Source organism: Rhineura floridana, chromosome 13, assembly GCF_030035675.1.
Source record: "Rhineura floridana isolate rRhiFlo1 chromosome 13, rRhiFlo1.hap2, whole genome shotgun sequence".
NCBI lineage: Eukaryota > Metazoa > Chordata > Lepidosauria > Squamata > Rhineuridae > Rhineura > Rhineura floridana.
Genome location: NC_084492.1, coordinates 2427083 through 2451018, shown reverse-complemented (window position 1 = coordinate 2451018; position 23936 = coordinate 2427083). Strand labels below are relative to the sequence as shown.

General features: G+C 42.5%; 1 protein-coding gene across 2 annotated transcripts in view; it reads left to right on the top strand.

Annotated features, from left to right (window-relative positions):
* The window catches only part of HYDIN (HYDIN axonemal central pair apparatus protein), a 426739-nt gene that overhangs the window by 145836 nt on the left and 256967 nt on the right, over positions 1-23936 (top strand). For both annotated transcript variants that reach the window (XM_061594057.1, XM_061594056.1), the window contains exons 13-16: positions 4211-4446; positions 8062-8162; positions 10953-11088; positions 11604-11768. In XM_061594057.1, the coding sequence (XP_061450041.1) occupies positions 4211-4446; positions 8062-8162; positions 10953-11088; positions 11604-11768 (638 nt within the window). The remainder of the gene's footprint in view (positions 1-4210; positions 4447-8061; positions 8163-10952; positions 11089-11603; positions 11769-23936) is intronic.

Genomic DNA, 23936 nt, shown 5'->3' with positions numbered 1-23936 from the left:
GGTTGGGTCAAATAGGGGCAGTAAAAATATCTATTCTACCCAAATTCTCATTCCTTTTCCAGACTCTCCTGGTGGCTATTCCTAACAAAAAAAATGCACATGTGGCAATTACTGCTTAGCAGATTTATACATGGAGGCAAAAAAACCTAGAATCAGCAACAAGATACAGTATAACATGGGATGCAGGGGATGCCTCGGGATATTGCACCTACAGTATTACTTTGATGCCTTTCAGTTGTGACAGATGTGTTCCTTGGTGCACAATGAAACAAACAAACTATGGACTGATAACCAATCCACTCTACAGGGCCTTGCCATTTCTCCCCAAGGAACAGAAAATGATTAACATAGATAACCCATTCTTAAAATTAACTCTTAAGGTCTGGAAGTCTTGGAGCAGGAAGCTTGCACCACCAATTTCCCCGCTAACACCATTTGCCTTCCATCCCTTGTTTTCTCAGGCAGGAGAAATATTTAAACGGTCAGTGTTGGAAGTGAGGGGCCTATATAGGCTGAAAGACCTATATGAGAACAACTTGGCACTGTCAGGAAATGTAGTGAAAAATCGCATCCCAGGAGTTAACTTAAACTGGTTCCATTGTAATCAACTAACCCACTTCCTCCTTAACCCTATAGTAATGGAACAGGCATCAAGACCTCTTCCTGCCTTTGAAAATTTAATCCTACTAGCATAGAAAGATCCACAAAACTAATTTCTAGGATTTACAGAGTGCTACTATCAGAATCAATGGGCTCACTCATAGGCACCAAGCTGATGTGGGGCCAGGAACTTAACATTGTAACAGAAGTGGAGCAATAGAATGCTATATGGACCAAATGTCCCTTCAAATCTATATCTGCTCAAATCCAAGAAAATTCTTTAAAGATTGTACATAAATGGTATATGACTCCACTCAAGTTGTCTCACATCACCAATTCTGCCAGTCCTGACTGTTAGAGGCAATGTGGCACACGTGGATCGTACATACATATGTGGTGGGATTGTCCCTGGGTCCAGACTTTTTGGGTAATGATTTTCTCAGAGATTGCTCTAATTATGAAACAATCTGTGACCTTATGCCCAGCACTAACATTATTAAATCTTTTCATTAATTCAAATCAAGATATATTATTCAAAGAACTACTGTTGGTTGCAGCCAGATGCGAGATTGCACACAAATGGCAAACACTCAAAGGGCACTCTGTAGACACATGGTATAATAGGGTGTGGGAGATAGTTTTGGCTGAGAACTTAACATCACAAATACGGGTAGCAATAGGTAGAGCCCACAAAAATAGATTTGATACCACATGGTATCCCTTTATTCAGTTTGTTAACTCTTTAGACCACATACATAATCCTCCAGCTTCTCATGGTTAAATGTGGAGATCTACACTGGGAAGATGACAATTTAAACAAACTCTCCTATGTAATCAATTTTATTGATTTATGCTTATGGGACTGCTTAGTATCATGTATTTTATGTATAATTTCTTAAAGTTCAACTTTTAAAAAAAAGAAAAATAAGATAATATTGGGTGTCGTATTGGGAAAGTTTAGGGTTGTCTGGGATTAGTTGCAGGACAGACAAAAGAAAGTCCTTCATACAATGCATAATTTACTTATGTAATTCATGATCATAAGAAGAAATAATGGTAACTGACTTTTAAAGTTTTTTCTTTAAAAATTGGACCAACTGATATCTTTCAACAGCTGTTAGCTATGATAGCTAAACAGACTGCCTCTGAACCTGCCATCTCTGATACCATCCCATTGATGGCTGTCCAATAGCTATTAGACCAATTAGAGTTTTTGGTAAATTAGCAGAGTTTAGCTTAGTGTAGCTTGCTCAGTGCTCTGTGCTGCGTGGGTGTGATTTTACCTGAGAGAACACGAGCTTTTACCTTGCTTTAAATCACTCAGACTTAGACTTGGTTTCAAAAATAAGAAAAGACTATTTTACTAATAGAAATACATACTGGATAGAAAAGGTGGTATCTAGTTAAGTAAGTTGGAGGCTGTAATGGCCATGACTGGACATTGCCCCTCATGCTAGAGGAGAGGAGACAAAGAGAGCATGGCTCCTTCTTCCTGGTGGTCTGCAGAGAATAGAAAAAACAGGAAGGTGAGTCAAAGGTGTGAATAGCTCCCTGAGATATATCAATTTACACGGAAGGAAGACAGACAGAAAAGACGAGTGCAGGTCAGTGGCAGCCTAGGCAGCTAGGAAGACTATCTTTCTATCTCTCTGTCCATGCAAAGAGGACTAAATGGGAGTTGCTCTTGTCACATTACTATCACCCATGAGGGGTCACCCTATAGGGAAAGGACAGTTGCCTTCATATCCCTTATGGACTTCCCAAAGGCATGTCATTGCCACTGTTGCTGGAATAGATGAGCTGTTGGTCTGGTCCAGTGGAGCTTTTGATGTGTTCCTGTTTTCAGTGTAGCTGTTCAACTTCCCTGCTATCCCTGCAGACTCAGATTCCTTTCCCTCTTTCTTAGCTGCAAACCCATCTTTCCCAATATACTCCTGGTGCATTATTTCAGATAGTTTCCATTTCAGCGTTGATCCTGGTTCCTGTGTCCCACCCTCACTAAAGATGATCTGAAGTTTAAATGTGAAATTGATAGTGGCGTGACTGAAGGCATATTTGTGCTTGACATCACCATGTCCAGCCGTGCTCTGCCCCATATTCATGCCGTTTAAGAGAACTCATTACTTACTGTGCCTTTTCCAACATTCCACGCTATTTCATTTTGTCCCTCACCTCTTTGTTTCTAATGAGCAAATTAAAAAGAAAAGTCCAACAGCTATCATTGACAAAAATAAATAGGCACAAAACAAATGCTTGAGTTAAGGAATTGCAAGTTTCCCTTCCTTTCATCTAGTCTGAAACATTACAATTTAAACATTTGTTGATATATTTAAAATTGATGCATACACAGATAACATGCAAGCATAAGCTTGGGCACTTAGATCCAGCCGAAATTAAGATGTTCCACATAGCAACAAAAAAGAACGCTCCAGTCTTGGTCAGCCTCCAGCCAAAGTTTTCCAAACGTATGGATTAATTAAGAGATGCTCCATTTATGCATTTACGCTATGGAGTCCTGCAGAGTTACATCTTGTCGTCAGTGGGACAGGATCTGGAAGGATGACAGGATCTGTCCATTTCGGTTCTCTCTTTCTAATTTTAAATTTAGATCTCCATATTTCTGCAGCAATTTGTGACTTTTTTTTAATCCTCATGAGAGAGATTGGCCCTGAATGGAAAGGGCATTCCAAAATCAGGGGCTGTCTTTTGTAACTGGTGCCAAAAGTTCAATCTTGGGGGTGGGATGTTTGTATTTACTCAGTCATGTAACTAGTATAGTTTCAGTTTGTCTCGTAGTTTTTTAGTTCCACTGCTGTGTCTTACTTTAACATTTTGTTAACTTGTTATTCGTGTATTGTATTTTGTATTTATGATTTTTTTTTTTGCCCATTGTACACTTTGCTGAAATCCTATTAGAGGAAGGGCAGTCTAGAAATATTTTAATTAAATAAAAATATATTAACCAGGGATGGAAATCAAGAGCATGTGACTCCCATATTACTATAGCTTCACTTGCTAACAGACTGTTTCCAGGAACAATTCAACGTGCTGGTTATGACTTACAAAGCCTTCCAAGACTTGAGACCAGGTGATGTTATATTCTCCCGTATAGGCCTGTCTGGATTTTAAGATCCTCAGGAGAGGCCATTCTCTCTGAAGCACATTTAGCAGGAACGCAAGAGTGAGCCTCATCACCAGCTGTTCCCGGGTTCTGGAACTCCTTGCTAAGGAATTTATGGAACTTCTCCTGAGCAGATCTTGACTCATCACTCTATTTGGGCTTGAGAGATATTTTTGTCTAGTGCAGATTGGAAACTGAGGAGTGAGGAGGTTGCCTTCCCATGTTGTGTATGGCTAGAAACCTTGCCCTCCTTGCAAACCACATCTGATTATTTCTTCAGGACACATACATCTAGATGGAGAGTTGATTCTACACACTGAGTGACTATTGCTATTTAAACAATAGCATAGTCCTATGGAGGCATGCCATAGTCACATCCCCCTTTTCCTAAAAGAAAATTTTGACTGTGAAAAAGGGTTGGATCGGGGGTCCTTGGTTGTCCTTCATGAAACTCATTCATCATATGTGGGTGACAACACTCTGTTGCAGGTTTTCCTCACACCCTGTCCTGCTGCCTCAGCAACACCTCTTTGGTGCCCATGACCTTTAGCCTTCGTGTCCCAGGAGATGGCACTGGAGGCCCAAGTGTCATGAGTCAAAATCAAGCCTCTGACATCTCAAGGCCAACATGGAGGAAGGCACACTGTGGAGGCGCAAAGCCCAAGGAATTTACCATCACTCCCAGCCGAGGTACCATCCGTTCACAAGGACTCATGGACATACAGGTAGAGTGCCACTTACACCACTGTCTGTCCTCAGGTGCAGCAGATGGAACCTGAATTGGAGCAAATTGATGACAGGAGTTGTGCTGAAGTTAGATTGTAATAGAAATGCTCACTAAGCTATGAAGCAATGATTGAGTTGCAATTGACAGTTACAGTAATGTTAGTGCTATTCACATTGGAAGGACCTGGACAAGCTGGCTAGAATAAACAGAGGGAGTGCTCACCTCCTGGATCCAAATGACGGGTAACTCCGGCTTCTTTTTCAGCATCTTAAAGACCTTCCCTTTCCTGCAATAATTCTTGTCCAAGCTCTGCTCCATGCTGTCCTAGGCTACTGGTCCTTGCGGAATACCCCTCCTGCCTTCTCTCCTTGCTACTATCAGTTAAGGCCATTTGTTAACCCCTTTTTCTTTCCCATCACCACATTAGGGTTGCCTCACCCCCTGATGGCGGCTTGGGAGCAAAAGCTGGGATTCCCAGACATCTTAAACATTACCTCAGAAAGCTGTAACTACCCAGCTGTTCATAACAATTGCACAAAATAGGCCCCTGACATTTGGTGTGTGTGTGTCCAAATCTCCTTTCAAAAGGACCGCTTTTAACTGGGGAAGGTGCAAATCCCTTAGCAGCATCTGCTAGTTGTGATGGGAGTAGGGTTGAGTGTGAATTTATCCCCAACCCAGGCACAGAATTTTAAACATGAAATAAAACAGCTTTCATTTAAGGAAATCAAAGTGCACAGGTGTTTAGAAGAAAATATGGGAAAAGACAGACAGAAAGAATGGCAATGTGAGCTGCTTCTTGAAAAGGAAAAGGGAAATGATTCCAAGGCAGCTCCTGTTGCCCCTGTGAGAAGAACAGAGAAGGTTTTTCTGTGCTGGCTTTCTGGGCACTCTAGCCCTCCAAGGCCAAAGTCGTGTATCTCCAACCAAACTCCACATCTCCCTATCTATATAGCACTGAGAACTGCCAGCCCCAATGTAGCTTGGAAGGAAAGGGATTGGTTCAGTTTTGGACATGAATCACTCAATCAGAAATGACAGTTCATAGAGGAGAAATTGGATGAGTTTTTGTGAGGTGTTCAGCCATCACATCTGGGGGTCATTGGAGGACACAATATTCACACTCCATATAGACAGTAAGTCAGAATGCCAGACCTTTCCCCCACTATATCTTATTAAGTACACTAGTTAACAGCACACATGTCATAGAATGACAGATTCCCATTCATCCTAGGGAAATATGTGCTTTCACATGTAGGTTGGAGCAGACAAGCTCCTTCTAAAGAAAATGATAGGTATCCAGTTGACATTTAGTTGACCAAACTTTTAAAGATACAGATTTTTTCTGCTACACACCAATCGGGTTGCCAACATGGCATCTGTGTGCACAGATGTACCCAGAGAGATCTTCCCTGGTGCCCACAGGATCCCCTCCCTCCTCACTGAAATTAGGCTTGAAAGAACCATTCTATTGGCTTAAACATTCCAGCCGGTGCAGAATGCAGTGGCCAGACTGCTGATGGGGGCACATGGCTGACAACATGTGACACCATTGTTAAAACATCTGCATTGGCTACTCATCCTTTACTGAGCCAGGTTCAAGGTCCTTGGATTTATTTACAGCAACTTAGGTCCAGGATACCTGAGGGACCACCTGAACCCTTATATCCTAGCTCGATTACTGAGATCACCTGCCAGAACATCATTGGACAACCCCTGAGTTGGCAAGGCTCATCTGACAACAACAAGAACTCAAGCTTTTAGTGTCATCAGCCCAGTCCTGTGGAATGTTCTTCCAATAGATATTCAGTAGGCATTGTCTATTCTGATTCTGAAAACTTCTCTGTGTCACCAGGCTTATGCAGGCAATTGAGACAATATCTTTCTACAATAATTAGTTAATTGATTTCTGATTGTAAGTTGTATGGTTTTATTATGTGTTTATATAGTAAACTGCTTTTTTAATAAAAAAGCGGTATATAAATATTTTTATAAACATTAAACTGCTTTGTGAGGTCCAGCTGAGAAGCAGTATATAAATGCGTTAAATAAACAAATAAATAACATAGGCTGCATTGTGTGCTTAGTTGCAGGGTGTGTGTAGTGTACTTGGCAGTTTCTCCAGTTTGCAAATGTGCCCGCAGGCCCCAAAACGTTGGCAACCCTGCTCCAAATCCTTAACACTCTTCCCTTCTCACAGTTTGCATCAGCACTGGCCTTCTAATGGGCAAAATCAGCCCCTAGAATTTGGAAGACAAATCAACCCCTAAAAATTCTAGGGGAAATTCTGTGGGATTTGGAGGGTTCCAAGAGAACATCACTTTACAGGTGGAATGTGCCAAAAGGGAAATTCCCCAACTGAAAACTGGGCTAAACTTGCTTTATATGCTACCTTGTATAATAGGGAAACTAACCTTTTTTGGGCCACGGGGCATATTGATTCATGGTCAAGTGTCTGAAACTCACATGGTACAGTGCACATGGCTGAGACAGAAAAGGGGACATCATCATCATCTTCTACCAAATTACTCTGTACAATTCCTAATCCCTCACAAACTCATTCTACTTTCTTTACTGTTTTTCTTTTCGTTACTTTTAATTGATTTTTCCTTAATACCAGCCTTTCAAAGTCCCTCTTCCCCCAGCAAAATTTCCCCAAATACATTTAATTTGCTCAATATGTGATCAATGGATAATGCTGAGTTCCTTACTTTTATTCACTGCTGGCAGCATTGTTTCTCCCGCTTTGATGATTGTTAAGCATTGGCTGCTAAAGACATCAAAGAAACAATGCAGCTGTTAGTGAATAGAAGTGAATAGACTGCTAACAAGTAGTGCTAGTAAGAGTATACCTTGAAGAAGCAACAGGAAATAATCAGATGTTTGGGGTTTTTTAGAAGCCCCAATTGACTTAAGAGCAACAAAAATTAACAGAAGGCACTTAAGGAACCCCAATGAAAGTAATTATCTGTAGAAAAAGTGGGGGAAAGTGGGTGTATGCATGTGTGGGAAACTGCCCCCATTCATTTTAAAAAAATACCACCAACTTGTGACAGAATTGTTGTGGGAGGTCTCTGTGGGCCACCCAAAACCTCTTGGTAGTCATAAGCTTATACTGTTGTATAAGCTTCCCTCCTTCCACTTCACAATCCATGTGACTGCTGTGGGCCTTACTGCCTGCTTTGCATTGCCAGACACCTTCATTAATTTGCAAAACCAAGGCAATGTTGAGCCATACAAGAAACTACTCATCCTGGGGCTTCTTTTAGGGTAACAGATATAGGCTTCATATTTGGAAACTCTGTGGATGGAAATTCACACATTAGAATTAGCAAGTGAGACATCTTGCGTGGGTCAAGCTGAATAAGAGCTGGCCCACAGTGCTATAAAGATTGTTAAGGGATGTTGTCACCAGTAGCACTTCGTTGCAATCCTTACTCTTTTTTCTCTAACTTCCATTTAACTTTCTCTGTGCCCCAGCATCCCAGGACTTCATATATCTCCTGCGCATGCCTGCCTTTCAGGGGCTGGAATTTGGGCTGGTCAGACTCTGTGCTGTTGTTGTGGATCTTGCTCTTGTAATGAGAATGTTTGTTTCCCTTTCCAATGGCAGGTGACTTTATGTTCCAACACTGTGAAGACATATGAAACAGCACTGGTAGTAGATGTGAAGGGGAGTGGAGAAGATGTACTAGCACTGCCAATTACAGCGAGGTATTTACTACTCTCCCTGCTGGAATGCAGTGTGTTGTGCTGGCTCCATCCTTTGCCCCAGTTCTGCACTAGAAGGGCATTGTAGCTTCATAATGTCCACTGTTTGAATATCTGGATGCAAAAGGACACAGCAGAAGAGGGAGCTTGTGGCTGCTCCAATGAGAGGACCCAGGAAAACACAAGATCTGTTGTGGACTCCTGGCTGTCTTTGTTCTTTTAGTAATTCTAAGGAAAGGGTGGAGGGGACACACACACTCATATATCTTGCTTCATGTCTCTGCTTCCCTCCTCTACTTCTGGGATAGGTGTAATCCTTTCCCCAATGATGTCTACCCTGCCTGTTGTCATTGAAGGTGCTCTCACTGTCCATCCCACCAAACCATTAAATGGATGGCTACCCCAGCAGCTGGGAGGGCCTAGAGTCTGGCTAGCTTGCTTCCTTGTCTCCTTAGCTACTGCAGCAAAAAACCCTTTCTTCGTTAGCCTGCAGTACTTTGGCTTACCTGTCAGGGAGAGCCCTCAGGCTGACCTCATCCCTTCCTCAAGGCACACCAGTTTTAATTTTTTAAAAATTTATTTAATATATTTATATACCATTTTTCAGGCGAACCTCTCATCATCATCATCATTATTACATTTATATCCCACCTTTCCTCCAAAGAGCTTGAAGTGATGTACATGCTCCTTCCCCTCTCTATTTTATCCTCACAGTAACCTTGTAAGGTAGGTTATGCTGAGAGACAGTGACTGGCCCAAGGTCACCCAGTGAGCTTCATGACCAAGTGGGGATTTGAACCCTGGTCTCCCAGGTCCTAGTCTGACACTCTAATCCAGATGTTGTTGTACCACAATTCCCATCTTTCCTGACCATTGGCAATGCTGGCTGAGGCTGATGGGAGTTGTGGTCCAACAACATCTGGCAGCACACTGGTTGGGAAAGGCTGCTCTAATCACTACACCACCACTGGATTAACAAAACATGTTGCAATAAAACTGGAAAGACAAGTCTGTTTAGAAGCAACTGCAACTGCTCCTCTTCCTCCAATGGCCCTCCAGGAGCCCCTGAAGTTTATACAGCAGTAGCAGCAGTATGTGCAGGTGTGCTGCGAGAGGCTTAACTCACTCGCACTCTCTTGCCTGCTGGGAAAGCCATTGGGTTCTTGAGTCCAAATCTGGTGTGGCACTTTCTGCCTTGCAAACCTCCTCTGTGCTGGCAGAGGCACCACACACTCGTTTCCATCTGAACATCTGTCTGCCTGGACTGCTCTCTTGTCTAATTCTGGATTATTCCACATTTTAAGCAAACCTGGCAGAGAGGGGCAAAGGTCAGCCAGCAAAGGACTTATTTCAGCCAGTAGCTTAGGATGGGGCCAATATATTTGTTTTTAATGTTTTTAATTGTTGTAAACCTGCCCAGAGAGCTTCGGCTATAGGACAGTATACAAATGCAATAAATAAATAAATATATGCCACCTCAGCAGCCTAAAACAGACCATTATGCTGCCCCTATAGTGGCCTTCTGCTGGCACAGACATTTAGGATTAAAGTGTCAGTGAGCAAGCCAATGTGGAAGGGGAATTTTCATGGTAAAACTGTGAGCCTAGTAACCTGATCCCTAGCCCAATTATTTGCATGTAAGTAACTTTAGGGCAAATGAGCTGATTGTGCAATCTGTATATAGCAATACAACTGCAGTTATAATCATTTGATATTTTACTCAAATGTCAATTATCATAAGCCTTTTCATCACTATACAAACACCACATTGATGGTGAACAAAGCTCATATATATGAAGAAGTATCACATGAAGTAATCAGTGAAGTTAATTCACTCCTGTTTGGTGAGATTCAACCTGGTTGTAGCCAAATTCGACAAGGTTATAAACTAGAGCAAGTCAGGATAAGGTAGCACTCAAAGAAGAAAGAGGCCCACTTGTCTCTGCACACATTTTACAGCCCAGCTGGTTGTGACTTTCCTGCACATCAAATACAGCAAGGCTGCCATCCTAAACACATTTGGCTGCAGGCTGAGGATGCACTTGAATGGCAGCTTATCTTGATTTATGAAGAACTTTTAAAGGCTTGCAAGGGCACAGGAGGCTCAGATATGGGTGACGTCTTGCAGTGCAGCTGACTTACCCAGGCACACCAGCCTTGGAGGAGTTGCCCTAGTAGGGATCTTTTTGACTTTTTTCTGTTCTGCTGAAGCAAGGCCTGGTTGTGTTCTCAAGAGCTTGTTGGAATCCTTAGCACTGCCATTACTGTACACAGCCAGAGCTGGCTTACCAGAGGCAGTTTGAGAGGGCCTTTGAAACCAGGATCTGAGGTGCACAGAGATAGATTCTGGACTGACTAAAACAGCTGACCTTTTTCCTTAGGCTTCAATAACAACAGGATTACCATTGTACTGCTAAGGAGCTGAGACTAAGTGAAAGTGACTTGTCCGAGGTCCATTTGGACTTTTTGAGCATCTATGGCACTAGTAACAGGTACAAGTCTGACCTTCGTGCAGCAGAGCTCTTGCGGCAGGGTTTTCTTGGCACTTAAAAGCTTGGGAAAGCCAGGCTACTAGCAAAATTTGCAGAGTAAGAGATCTCTCCATTCCTTGAGTACTGTTAGTGCCTAGTGAGAGTCTGTATCTCACATCTTCACTTTGGTGTCTTAGAAATCTGGCCTTTGTGATTTCTAGTGCCAGATGTCTGATGAACCTCTGCTTTATAATAATAGGTATGTTATTTTTTGTCTTCCTATGTGTCAGATATAAACAAGCTTTTTTCTCTGTTTATTTAGATGCAGCACACCTCCGTTGCATGTGGCTAATCCCATCCTGGATTTTGGACGTTGTTTCCTGAAGTTCGCATATCAGATGATGGTGAAACTTGTTAATGACAGTGATCTTCCGGGGTGCTATGGTGTCCTTCCCCAGGTTAGTTCAGTTGTTTCTGTTATATTTTGAGGCCCCTGAGGATTGCACGAGAGGGTCTCCCTCCACTCCAAACTCATCGGGGGCCAGACTGGGTCCCCATGTTGGTGGCAGACTTCTGCTCAAGCAGATTATTTAGTGCTCTGGAACTTTTGAACACCTTTCTAGCAAACGGGATCTGTGATCTCAGCTTTATAGCTGCATTGCAGGGAGAAAGTCCAATTATCACACTTGTTTGAAGTATATCCTTCCCTATTTGATTTTAGAATATCTGAAGAATCTTTTTTGTTGGAGCTCTTAAGCTATCAACATCTTATACAGAGTCCTGGCATGAAGTTGAGTGTTCTGAAACAGAGTGTTTTGCAGTTCTGTGTTCTGTCATCAAGTCTTTTAAAACGTTTTTTTAAAAAGGGGCCAAACAGATTTCTTCACTGGAGAAAATGTTGACAGCTTTGCAAGGAGAAAGAATTGGGCAGCTCTTTCTGAAGGTCTGGTGTGGTGCTTTTATCTCCATCCAGGTGTATGAGAAGTCCCTTGCAGTCTTGCATACCAGTCCACTGCCGTGTGGTATTATTCAGCCTCATGCCACAGTTGAGATCCCTTTGGCTTTGGAAGTCCAGGAGAAAGGAAAGCAGGAGGCGATAGCCTACATCGCTGTCTTTGGGAATGAAGACTTCCCACTGGTGAGTGAAACCTTCACTGTCCCAGGAGCCAATCCCCCACCCAGGGCAATTGATCCTGGCAAAATATCCTTCCCTGCTAAGGCTGTGCACTCTCACAACAGCCCTGCAGTCTGCCACTGCCCCTTATACTGGTTAACTACTCTGAGCCAAGGGGAAACTCACAGCCCAGAAAACTTGCCAGGGATTCCAAAGAGTCATTCTGTTGTCCTCTTTCACAGAACCTCAGGAATGCACAATGAGCCATAAAACAGGGGGTATGGGGTGGGAATTATAGTTCAGAAGACTCTAGGGCCTTGCACCCCCTTGATTCTGTATGAACCAAATGGGGTTAGCCCGAGCACTCGTAACAACTACCCCCATTGAAAAACATCTGAATATACTTATACAGATGTCTTTTCACAACTTAGACTCCTCTGTTCCACCACTGACTCTCATGCTTACTTCCATCTTGTGTAACTTTGCCATTTGGGACTTTATCCATCCATCTTACCATGGCAATCATAATGATAACAGCCAATGTGAAATATCAGAACCATCACAATGGGATGGGTTATAGTTGAGAGAACTCCCATGGCATTTTCACTCCAACTGAGCAGAGGTCCCACAATTTATGTGTTTCTATATTTCTAATCTTAGCTGCAATATTGCTGATATTGTGGTGTTTATGCTTTACCTATAATGTGGCTTATTCTCCCATTTGCTTAACTATTTCTGAGTGTTTCTGAAATCTAGGGTGAGAAAGATCAGACAGCCTATATGGCAATGCAACAGGTTCAAGATTTCATACAATATAAATATCACATCTTAAAACAAATAGCTAAAACATTGCAAAAGCCTCAGTTAGGAAAAGTGATCATGCCATTCACTCCTATTGAGAAGCACATGCCCATATTGATGAGCTTATTTTGACAAACTTATACTGACAACTGGTCGCCATATACAAACATTTTTTTACCCACATAGACCAATGCCATTCTTTAAGCCTTTGTTAATAAAACCCAAGAACATTACTTTTCTTGGGATTTGAAAAACAAAATCCCATTCTATAACACTTGGATTATGTAATGAAAGATAGCAATGGTTATATAATCAAATCCTTAAAGCACAATGCATGAGTATCAATTACATTCAGTGATACAATGAATGCCTACCAATTGTGGAATTAAACAATTTTTGTGATCTTGAAACATACTGCAGGGTGGCTTGTACAAAGTTCATCCTCAGAAGACCAGATGGTTGTGTTCAGTGGAAGCTTAACTGAACTGTCTATATGGTTTATTGATGCTAGCCAGAAAAACTTGAATAATGAGAAGAATCAGCCCCCTGTGGTAAAAGGTTGCAAGCTTGTTCCGTATCATTGCCTTAAGACATCTTGCCAAAAGACATACTGATGTCCACTGCAGGATGATGATCAAAGTAGACTTGTCACCTTCTGTAGTTGGAAGAGAATGAAGCAGACCTCTTCGCTGCTATTGTAGCAAGAGGAAAACGGCATGCCAGCTCCATATCTGGGTCCTGGTTCTGGAGCAATTCATGTTAACCAAAGCTTTGGTGCTGGCTTCATACCAGTGATCTGTCAGGATCCAGTCAAAATACATTTAATAAAAATCTTCTGTGATAAACACAAAAAAGAAAAACTAAAAACAAAACATTTCTTTGAGAAAAAAAGTGTGTCCTTAGAAAAACATAAAAATAAAATATTTACTGCAGGAAAGAAAACATAACAATAAAATATTTTCATGGCCATAGGTGAGACTTTTGAAGTGGACTAATTAAAAAAAATAGCAACTAACAATTTGGCTGCTTTGCACTTGGGGCTGAGTATTCCCATTAAAGGGGATTCCCCATTATTGGTGAAAAATAGAATTAAATGGTTTTAGAAAGACAAACGCACAACAATGTCACACATTCTAAACTTTTTGAGATTCCATAGCCCTCAGCCATGGGCAGAATGTCGCACATGGAAAGTAGTCATGGAATTCTCTGACTTTAATTGCCATCAGAAACTAGTCCCCCATGGACAAGTGATTCCCCGTGATTCCCCGTGGACATCAAAGTCCACCAGATACCAGGTGCTCTAAGTTAGAATTTGGCTATGAGGTCTTCAAAGAACAAATTCAAAAAGTCTGTTTACCATGTTTTTCCCCTTTTTTCTTTTCTTATAACATTGCTTTCCAGAGTGGGACAAAGGAAGAGGGGTGGTGTTACTTTTTCAAGCTTGCTATGCAGTACAGTGCGGCCTTCAGTGTTTCAGTCACAGTGAAGATAGCACTCCCTTCCCACAAGTTGAAAGCTAAATTTCTCACAGTGCTTTTAGACTGTGCTTTTGAGTGTTCCCTGACTAGCAAAGAAGGAAGGGTGTGTGTGAAACCCTCATGTTCCCCTTTGTTTTGATCTCTGGCCTATATGATGACTTTACACTCTCCTTTTCTCAATACCTTAATCAATTAATTTGCCCCAAGACATTCCTTAACCACCAACAATAATCACTGACTCTTTTTCCTTTTAACTGTTTTCTACTTATCTCAAACCTTCTGTCTGCATGGGAATGAGAGAGAAAAAAATCCATCTGTAGAAGGATCTGTAGAAGAAAGGGAGGAGTCAGTGGCTACATAACAGACAAACATAAAAATTAATAAGGCATTTACAAACCCCCAAAAGACTTCTTCATTGGTCATGAGTTGGCTGAAAAGAATTAGCACAGTTTATGAAGATTGCATTATTTTCTGAAAATGTAAATTTGGCTTTTCCTAAACAGACCCATTTAGACATTGTGTTGTTAAATACCTTTACATCAGAGAACTGGAGTTACTACATTCTGTTTTCCCGTCCTGTAATTAAATACCAAGTGTGGATAAAAGTATAAGTACAGACTTCCAATATACAAATATATACAGATATCACCCCCCCATGACAAATTCTAATTTTCTGGGTTTTGGGGAGCCTACAGCTTCTGACCATGCACAAAGTGTTGCACATGAAAAGTTGCCCTGGATTTCCCAGCATCTGGCTCACTTTCAGTCAAAGACTAGCTCAATGCAAAAAACATTTTTCAATTTATATACCCAATGTTCTTCAGAACCAATTAAAAATAAACCCACAACCATATTGTTTTAAAACGGACTGGGGAAAGGAGGGGTTACTGGTGGAAAGATGCTCCTCTCTTCTGCCAGCCTTGAACTTGCAGTTATTTACTGATCTCAAGCCTACTTTCAGAGAGCAGAGGAAGAGGAGGGGTTGAACTGTTGGCATTCACCCATTCCCTTGCCATTTCCCTTTTTAGTTAATGTTTGACAATAAAACATTTTTAGCCCTTCCAAACTTTTGTTATCTGCAAAGTAAGATAAGCAGAACAATAGTTACATTTCCTGATCCTTCAGCTTAGCTCTCCAGCCTTCTCCACACACCTTCTTCATGACATACTGTATCCCAACCATTTGTAGCCTTAACTTCCCTTTCCCTGTAATGGGCACATGGGACTTTATTTAGAACATACCTAGCTTTTGCATCAACTGATGCCTTTGCCTTTTATTCTTTATAGGGAATGTTTTAACACAGTTCCCTGGTCTCTAACTCTATCCTTTTTTGGGGGGGAGGGGGGCAAACCTGTGTTTTGTTCATGAGTCAGACTGAAGGAAAACTTTCTCACAGCATTATTTAGACAACACTTCATTTCAATTTCAGTGAAAGAATCTATAACATCGTCTGGGTTCTCTTCTTTAAATTCCTTGAGCTTCAAAAACTTTCCTTAGGAGTCCTTAAGTCTCCTTACCTGGGATTCATGTACTCTCTTACTAGTTTCCTCATACCAATCAAAAATAGGCATTCCATTGAGTCTGAGGTATTTTGCTGGTTCTAAAATCAAAAGACTCCATGGAGGTGAACAATTTTATCTAAATCAAAAGTCCCCACCAGAGGAAACTATAAACTATAAGTCCAGACTAATATAATAATTCCATTCATTTAAAATCTGCAACTTTGATGGCCCTCATACTTAAAAGGTGGTGTTCCTTATTTTTGGCAGGGTCCTTCACCCCCTCCGTTTTTCTTTCTCGTTTCTCACAGGTCTTTCACACAGGAAAGGCTCATTCAGGTTTGTTTTCACTCACACAGGAAAGGCTTATTTTGGAAGTCCCGTTCTGGTTGTGGGGCCTGTCACGGCACACCTATTGCACAGAGGCAAAACTATGAGACAGCAGCACAGAGAGCATTTTCCCACAGTTAGATCTGGCTCCTAAAAAAACCAGTGTACACACTGGGGAAAGGTGAGGTAGACTCATTCAGCCAAGCTGGAGTGGGCTGAAGGAGTTGAGCTTGGATTCTTGCCACTGCCAGACCTAAGCCGGGCCATGAGGAGCAGCAGGGCTGTCCGGTGACTTCTCCCAACTCCTGTGCTGCGGTGCCCCTGGGGGATGCCTTGTAGAAGAGAGGATGAGAAAAAGTAGGGTGCACCGGATGGTCCTGGCTACTTGTCTGAGCTCTCTGCTCCTGGTGATCTTCTACTTCCAGAGCAGTCTCAACCCAGCCCCTGCTGCTTGTCGAGTTCGAACTGCCTGCATGGTGGGAGCGGCGGTGCAGGAGGTGGAGTAGTAGTAGCTGGAGCCTCATTGCACTCGCAGACCCCAGCACAAGTATGGCCATATTGGTGGGGAGACCCTTGGTGCAGTGCATGGCCGGCGTTTTGGTGGCTGTTGGCCAGAACCGGCTGCAACCTTGCCATATAGAGGAGCCCCTGGAGACCAGAGTCCTGATGGCTTACCCCCAGAACATCACTGTGCCACCAGATGGCCTCTTTCTCAAGGAGGTGGAGTATTGCGAAGTCGTCTTGGAGACTGAAACAACAGAGGTGGAAGGGTAGCCTCATTGAATGCACCATGGCTTATGACAGGACTCTCTTCCAAGTTGTTGGGACAGAGTGGGCAGGGAATAAGTGGGGAAGTGTGATGGAATTTGCTGTGTTGGTATATTTATTTGTTAATAATTTGTATTAAGTATGAGTTTATGTGTATTATGGCTTCATTGTGTATTTTTTATAATACTTCTTGTGTTCTTTTTTTTCTTGTATACCGCTTAGAGATATTTTTATATATTAAGCGGTATAGAAATAGTCTAAATAAATAAATAAATAAATAATAGAATAGTAGAGTTGGAAGGGGCCTATAAGGCCATCAACTCCAACCCCCTGCACAATGCAGGAATCCAAGCATTCCTGACAGATGGCTGTCCAGCTGCCTCTTGAATGTCTCCAGTGTTGGAGAGCCCACTACCTCTCTAGGTAATTGATTCCATTGTCTTATGGCTCTAACAGGAAGTTTTTCCTAATGTCCAGTCAAAATCTGGCTTCCTGCAACTTGAGCCCATTATTCCATGTCCTGCACTCTGGGACGATTGAGAAGAGATCCCGGCCCTCCTCTATGTGACAACCTTTCATGTACTTGAAGAGTGCTCTCATATCTCCCCTCAGTCTTCTCTTCTCCAGGCTAAACATGCCAAGTTCTTTCAGTCTCTCCTCATAGGGCTTGGTTTCCAGTCCCCTGATCATCCTTGTTGCCCTCCTCTGAACCTGTTCCAGTTTGTCTGCATCCTTCTTGAAGTGCGTAGACCAGAACTGGATGCAGTATTCAAGATGAGGCCTTATTAGTGCTGAATAGAGGGGAACTAATGCTTCACGCGATTTGGAAACTATACTTCTGTTAATGCAGCCTAATATAGCATTTGCCTTTTTTGCAGCCACATTGCACTGTTGGCTCATATTCAGCTTGTGATCAATGACAAGTCCAAGTTCCTTCTCACATGCCGTATTGCTCAGCCAAGTATCCCCCATCTTATAACTGTGCATTTGGTTTCTTTTTCCTGTGTAGAACTTTGCATTTATCCCTGTTAAGCCTTCGTTCATTAGGAGAGCACTCAATGCATGCAAGAGCACAGGGCTCACTCACTCAATTCACACTTAAAGGATGCAACTTATATACTACATTCACACAAGGAGGGTATAGGCTAGTCTGGTAGGAAGGAGGGGAGCAGGGATTGTTGGGAAGGGAAGGGGTTGAGGAAGGGGCTGAGGGAGCTGCACCAGTGCGATTCATCTCATTATTTTTTAACTGCGTTTTCATCTCAGCCATTTGTTTCTGCAGTTTCTCAAGAGAGTCCCTTGGCTAGCCATTATGTTTTTAGCTCTTAAGTTAGCAGCCTAATCATCCCAGAGGAAGAAAATAGTCCATCTGGGTAGGGTGTGGATCTTCCAGGAACCCTCTCAAATATTTTAGTCTGTCCAATTCAAAGGTACCTTCTGAAGGAATTAAAATGCACTGTCCTCATATGTATCAGAAAGGATCAGAAAGGACCAGCCTGCTAGGGAGATGTTATTTGTGCAAGGCGAAGGAGAATCCGGTGTTTTTTTTGTGGTTTCGATATTCAAATTTCTCCTTTTAGGTGCAGAGATAATTGATTCCAAGACTTCTGGCTGTACAATCTCCTTGGACTGTATGGAAGCCTCGTAATCTGCATCCGCTAGTTCTTTTGCTAAATTCGAAGGGGGGGGGAATCTTCTCTTAGCCCATAGATGTCGCTTTTAGTGTCTAGGGACCAGTCGAGAATGGGTCCCGCTGGCGATAGAAAGTCCTGCGACACCTCCTGGGGCTGGGTCTCGCCCTGCTTGGGCCAGAAGAATTGCGTAATCTTTGCCTGAGAGTCATTTAAAGGAGCCTCTTCAATTTGAGGTGTTATACCTAGTTCTTTACACCTCTTCCTTGTAAATACCATGATAGTGGTGGTGGTCCCGAGACCCTCAACCAGAGCTCAATGAGGGGTGTGTCAGGGTGAGGAAGAAGAGGCTACTTGGAATACGGCAAGCCTTTATCTATAGTTATCTTTTATCAGTGGGAGGACAAGGTCCTCCCTAGTCTTTCCGCGGTCTGGTGACTTTAATCCCTCTCCTCTCTCTTCGGAATGAGGCCGAGTTGCTTCTGTTTTCTCTTTTCTTACCCTCAGGTCTTCCCCCCACCGTATAGTGTCCATTGAATAATGACAAGGAGAGGGCCCCGGAGAACTTCAAGCACTTTCTCCTCATATGTATCCATTCCACACACGTACCAAGTAAATCATTCTTTTCAACTTCAAACCAGCTGGCAATTTTCCAGGTTGACTATAAATGTTTATCATTTTTTGCAGTGGTGTTCCTGGTGAAGGATCCACCTTAGATCCCTTGTTTCTCATTTTTCTCTTTTTGTTTGTCTTTTTTGTTTTACTCTTTTTGTTTGTCTGGTTCAGTCTCCAAGGCTGAACCAGGGCTTTTAACAGCCACCACTGATGGGGAAATTATTATATACAAACAATAAGCAAAATATATTCTTTTATAAAGCTATAAAGGTTTATAACCATTTAATAGTTTAGTTTAACATTTAATAATTTTAGTAGCCAACCAGAACCCTTTTTCTACTTTCAGCTGTCTTCCCTGACTGTGCAGGTTTGTTTGGAACTACTTGTACTCAAAACAATTGATAACACTGTGCTGAACATCTTGGTATCCCTAAGACGTAGAAAGAACTGCAGTCACTAAAATGCTTAGCTGGAGTGCTTAGCTCACTGTGAAAATGTACTTTTATGTGAAGTACTGAACATTGCCAAATTCACTAAGAACATGATGCAGAAAGTACAGTACCTATGCATATACCTGTGCAATACTGCAATGCCTATGTCAAACTGTGTTGTACTGATGTGTTAAATCCTGATTGGTAGATGCTAAAGTCTTTGTCCTGAAATGTATAAAAACCCCAGGCAACCAGTGCCATGAGGCAGTTCTCCACTCACTAAGGGGAGACTGACCAAGCGTACACTTGTCATCCAATAAAGGTATACCTTTTTGCTGCAAGCCTGTTTCTTCGATTTTACTCAAGGACCCCCAGTCCAACAAACTACAAAATTCCCTGTCACCTCTACAAGCTTCTAGGTTCAGTCTATCCAAGGCTGAACTGGACCAGTTTCTAGGTTCAGTCTATCTTAGGCTGAACTGGGGCTTTTAACAGCCACCAATATCAATGTACAAGTTCAGTCTGTCCAAGAGTGAACTGGGGCTGCCAATATCAATTCAAGTTCAGTCTAACCAAGGCTGAACTGGGGCTTTTAACAGCCACCAATACCTATCCCTAGCCTCTCCAAGACGTAGGGCGGGACCGGTTATTCACATTCAACCACCCTGCCTGTTTGGGAGTATGTTTGCATGGGGAACTATTCCCCGGATAAGCCTCTTTCAAGGAGGGCGTGCCTCAACTTTCACCAGGTCAACAGGTTTCCCCTAGCCAGTGGGGTGGGTTGTCTTCCCCCTTTCAGTCATTCAGCAACACACACACAGTACTCAGGTCTGCGTTATTCCAGAGCTCAAGCAATACCAGCAATATCAACACCACAGTAATGAACGGCAACTACAAATACACAACAATTCCCTTCCCCAAAAACAGTTTGCTACAAGTCTGTATTAATATAACATAGGGATGGACTGTTACCACCAGTGAAACAGGAGCTCGGAAGACCAGGGAGAAAACGAACTGCAGGGAATGAGATTTTCAATAGGATTTGTTACCAAACTGATGAGGCCTTGGCTGTTCGGTCTCCCTTGCTCCAACCCGGTCTCGGCGTTCAACTGGTGTCCTGGTCACATCCCATTTCTGACACCAGAAATGATGGGGAAGTTTGGGGTCCACTGGACCGGGGGTCCTTGAGAAAATTGAAGAACAAGCTTGCAGCAAAGTTAGGCCTTTATTGGTAACATGTGCACGGTCAGTCTCCCTTGAGTGGACAGAGAGCTGCAACATGGCACTGCTCACCTCCCTGACTGGATCACCGTGTCCAGTGGGGTCACCACTTAGCGGTCACAAAAGAGAAATGAACATTGGAACGTGGAATATATGGACATTGCTGGACAATATAGATAGTGAACATCCTGAACTCTGGACTGCCATCATTGCGAGGGAGTTGAGATGTTTTAATAGTGACATAGCAGCACTCCAGGAAACTTGAAGAGCAGGAGAGGGACAACTGAAGGAAGAAAAAGGAGGTTACACCTTCTTCTGGAAAGGACTGCCTGACCAAGAACAATGAATACATGGAGTAGGCTTTGCTATTAAAAACGATCTTGTGAAGCTCTTGTCAGAAGTTCCTACTGGCATTAATGAACAACTCTCCGATTAAAACTCGCCAAAAACCAGCAGGCAACTATTGTAAGTGCTTATGCACCAACATTAGATGCTGATGAAGACATCAAGGAAATTTTTTATACCCAGCTGGACATCATCTTATCAGAGATACCTAAGGAGGATAAAATTATCCTCCTGGGCGATTTCAATGCAAGAGTTGGGCGTGATTTTGATTTATGGCCAGAAACCATTGGGAAAGAAGGAGTTAGCAATAGCAACCTGAATAGAATTCTACTTCTGACTAAATGTGCAGAGCATAATCTTGTTATCACAAACACACGCTTTTGCCAGAAAGATAAATTTAAAACATCATGGAAGCACCCTCGGTCGAAGCACTGGCATCTTCTGGATTACGTTATTGTCCGTGCCAGAGATCGTCGTGATGTACTCCTCACCAGGGCCATGACGAGTGCCACTGGACAGATCACCGATTAATTCGATCCACTATGGCCATTAATATTGTTCCTCAATGTAGGCTCCAAGGAAGAAAACCAAGGCGTAAAATGAGCATCCACGCCCTTCAAGATCCTATTAAGTGAGCCTGCTTTCAAACAACTCTCAAGAAACATCTGCTGACGGAACTCCCTGAAAACGTTGAGGAACACTGGATTAAACTGAATACTTCCATTATTGCATCATGTGAACAAACTATTGGATACCAAACTAAGAAACACCAGGACTGGTTTGATGAGAATTATAGTGAGACTGAACATATCATTGACAAGAAAAGGAAAGCCTTCCAGATATGGCAAAAAGATATAACTGTGCTGCTAAGAAAAAAATCTATACCAGTGCAAAGGCTAAGGTCCAAAGAAGAACTAGAGAACTTAAGAATGCCTGGTGGATAAAGAAAGCTCAAGAAATCCAGCATTTTGCAGATGCTCATGATGCACGGGGCTTTTTTAATGCTACAAAGGCCATCTACGGACCAACAAATTATGGTACAAATCCCTTACGTTCAGTAGATGGTACCAAACTTCTAAAGGACAAAGAGTCTATTGCACTGCATTGGAAAGAGCATTACCACGACCTCCTTAATCGTAACGCTATTGTGGCTGATGAAGTCTTCTCGCAAATTCCACAACAACAAATTAGAGATGAGCTTACAGTATCCCCTAATTTGGATGAAGTCAGTAAAGCCATTAATCAAATGAAGAATAACAAAACTAGTGGACCTGATGGGACTCCTGCTGAAGTCTTTAAAGAAGGTGGGCTTGAACTTACACAACAACTTCATAAGCTCATCGAAAAAATCTGGATGAGGGAGGAGATCCCAGAAGACTTTAGGGATGCCATAATTATCACTCTTTTCAAGAAGGGTGATAGAACAGATTGTGGGGAGTACCAAGGCACCTCTCTTCTTGCTACCACAGGTAAAATCGTTGCAAGGATCCTCGCAAATTGCCTCCTATCTATCTCAGAAGACATCCTCCCTGAATCCCAAAATGGTTTCTGCCCTTCCAGGGGGACAGTGGACATGATCTTCACTGCACAACAGCTTCAAGAAAAATGCAGGGAGCAAAACCGACCTCTGTATATGGCGTTTATTGATCTGACTAAGGCCTTTGATACTGTAAATCGAACTGCTCTCTGGACTATCCTTCTGAAAATGCCCTGATAAATTTGTGAATATTTTGCGACTCCTCCATGACAACATGACGGCAACAATTTTGGATCACAGTGGCTCTCAAACTGATCCATTCAAAGTGGGATCAGGCATCAAACAGGGATGTGTCATTGCTCCGACCTTATTTGCTATTTTCATCGCTATGATTCTACACCTTATTGAGGGGAAACTTCACACTGGCGTGGAAATCACATATCAAACAGATGGAAATCTTTTTAATCCCAGTAGGCTGAAAGCAAAAAGTAAGGTAATTACAACCTCTGTCACAGAACTTCAATATGCCAATGATAATGTAGTCTCTGCACATTCAGAGGAAGTTCTTCAAACTATCCTAAATGTCTTTGCAGAAGCATATGAAAAGCTTGGCCTCTCGCTTAACATCAAAAAAACCAAAGTGCTTCATCAGTAAGTGCGAACCAATCCCTCTGTAGCACCATCAATCCAGCTTAATGGTGCGACGCTGGAGAATGTCGATCACTTTTCTTATCTTGGCAGCCATCTCTCTGTAAAAGCTGACATTGATGCTGAAATTCAGCATCCTCTGAGCTCTGCAAGTGCCGCATTCTCCCGAATGAAGCATAGAGTGTTCGAGGATCGGGATATTCACAGGGAAACCAAAATGCTTATTTACAAAGCCATTGTACTACCGACCTTACTGTACACCTGTGAAATATGGACCATCTATAAATGCCACTCCCAACTTCTTGAAAGATTTCACCAACACTGCCTCCGGAAAATTCTGCAAATTACTTGGGAAGATAGGCGGACTAATGTTAGCGTATTGGAAGAAGGAAAGACCACCAGTGTTGAAACAATGATCCTCCAACATCAATTTCACTGGATTGGCCATGTTTTTTGAATGCCTGATCTCTGTCTTCTAAAGCAGCTACTTTACTCCCAACTTAAGGATGGAAAATGGAATATCGGTGGACAGCAAAAGAGGTTTAAAGATGTTCTCAAAGCTAATTAAAAAATGTAACATAAGCATTGAGAAATGGGAAGCCTTGGCCCATGAGCATCCCAATTGGAGGTTGGCCATTATCAAAGGTGCAATGGACTTTGAAGAAGCATGAGTACAGGGCGAAAGGGACAAACGAGCTAAGCGGAAGGCACATCAAGCAAATCCTCATTGTGACCATCTTCCATCTGGAAACCTATGTCCTCACTGTGGGAGGCTGTGTGGACCCAGAATTGGCCTCCACAGTCACTTATGGACCCACCATTAAAGACCTTATCTTGGAAGACAATCTTACTCGGCCACGAGTGATCGCCAATGAATGACTGCTCACCTGGGTTTTTTATACATTCCAGGACAAAGACATGGAGCTACACGTAAGCATTATGTAGAGG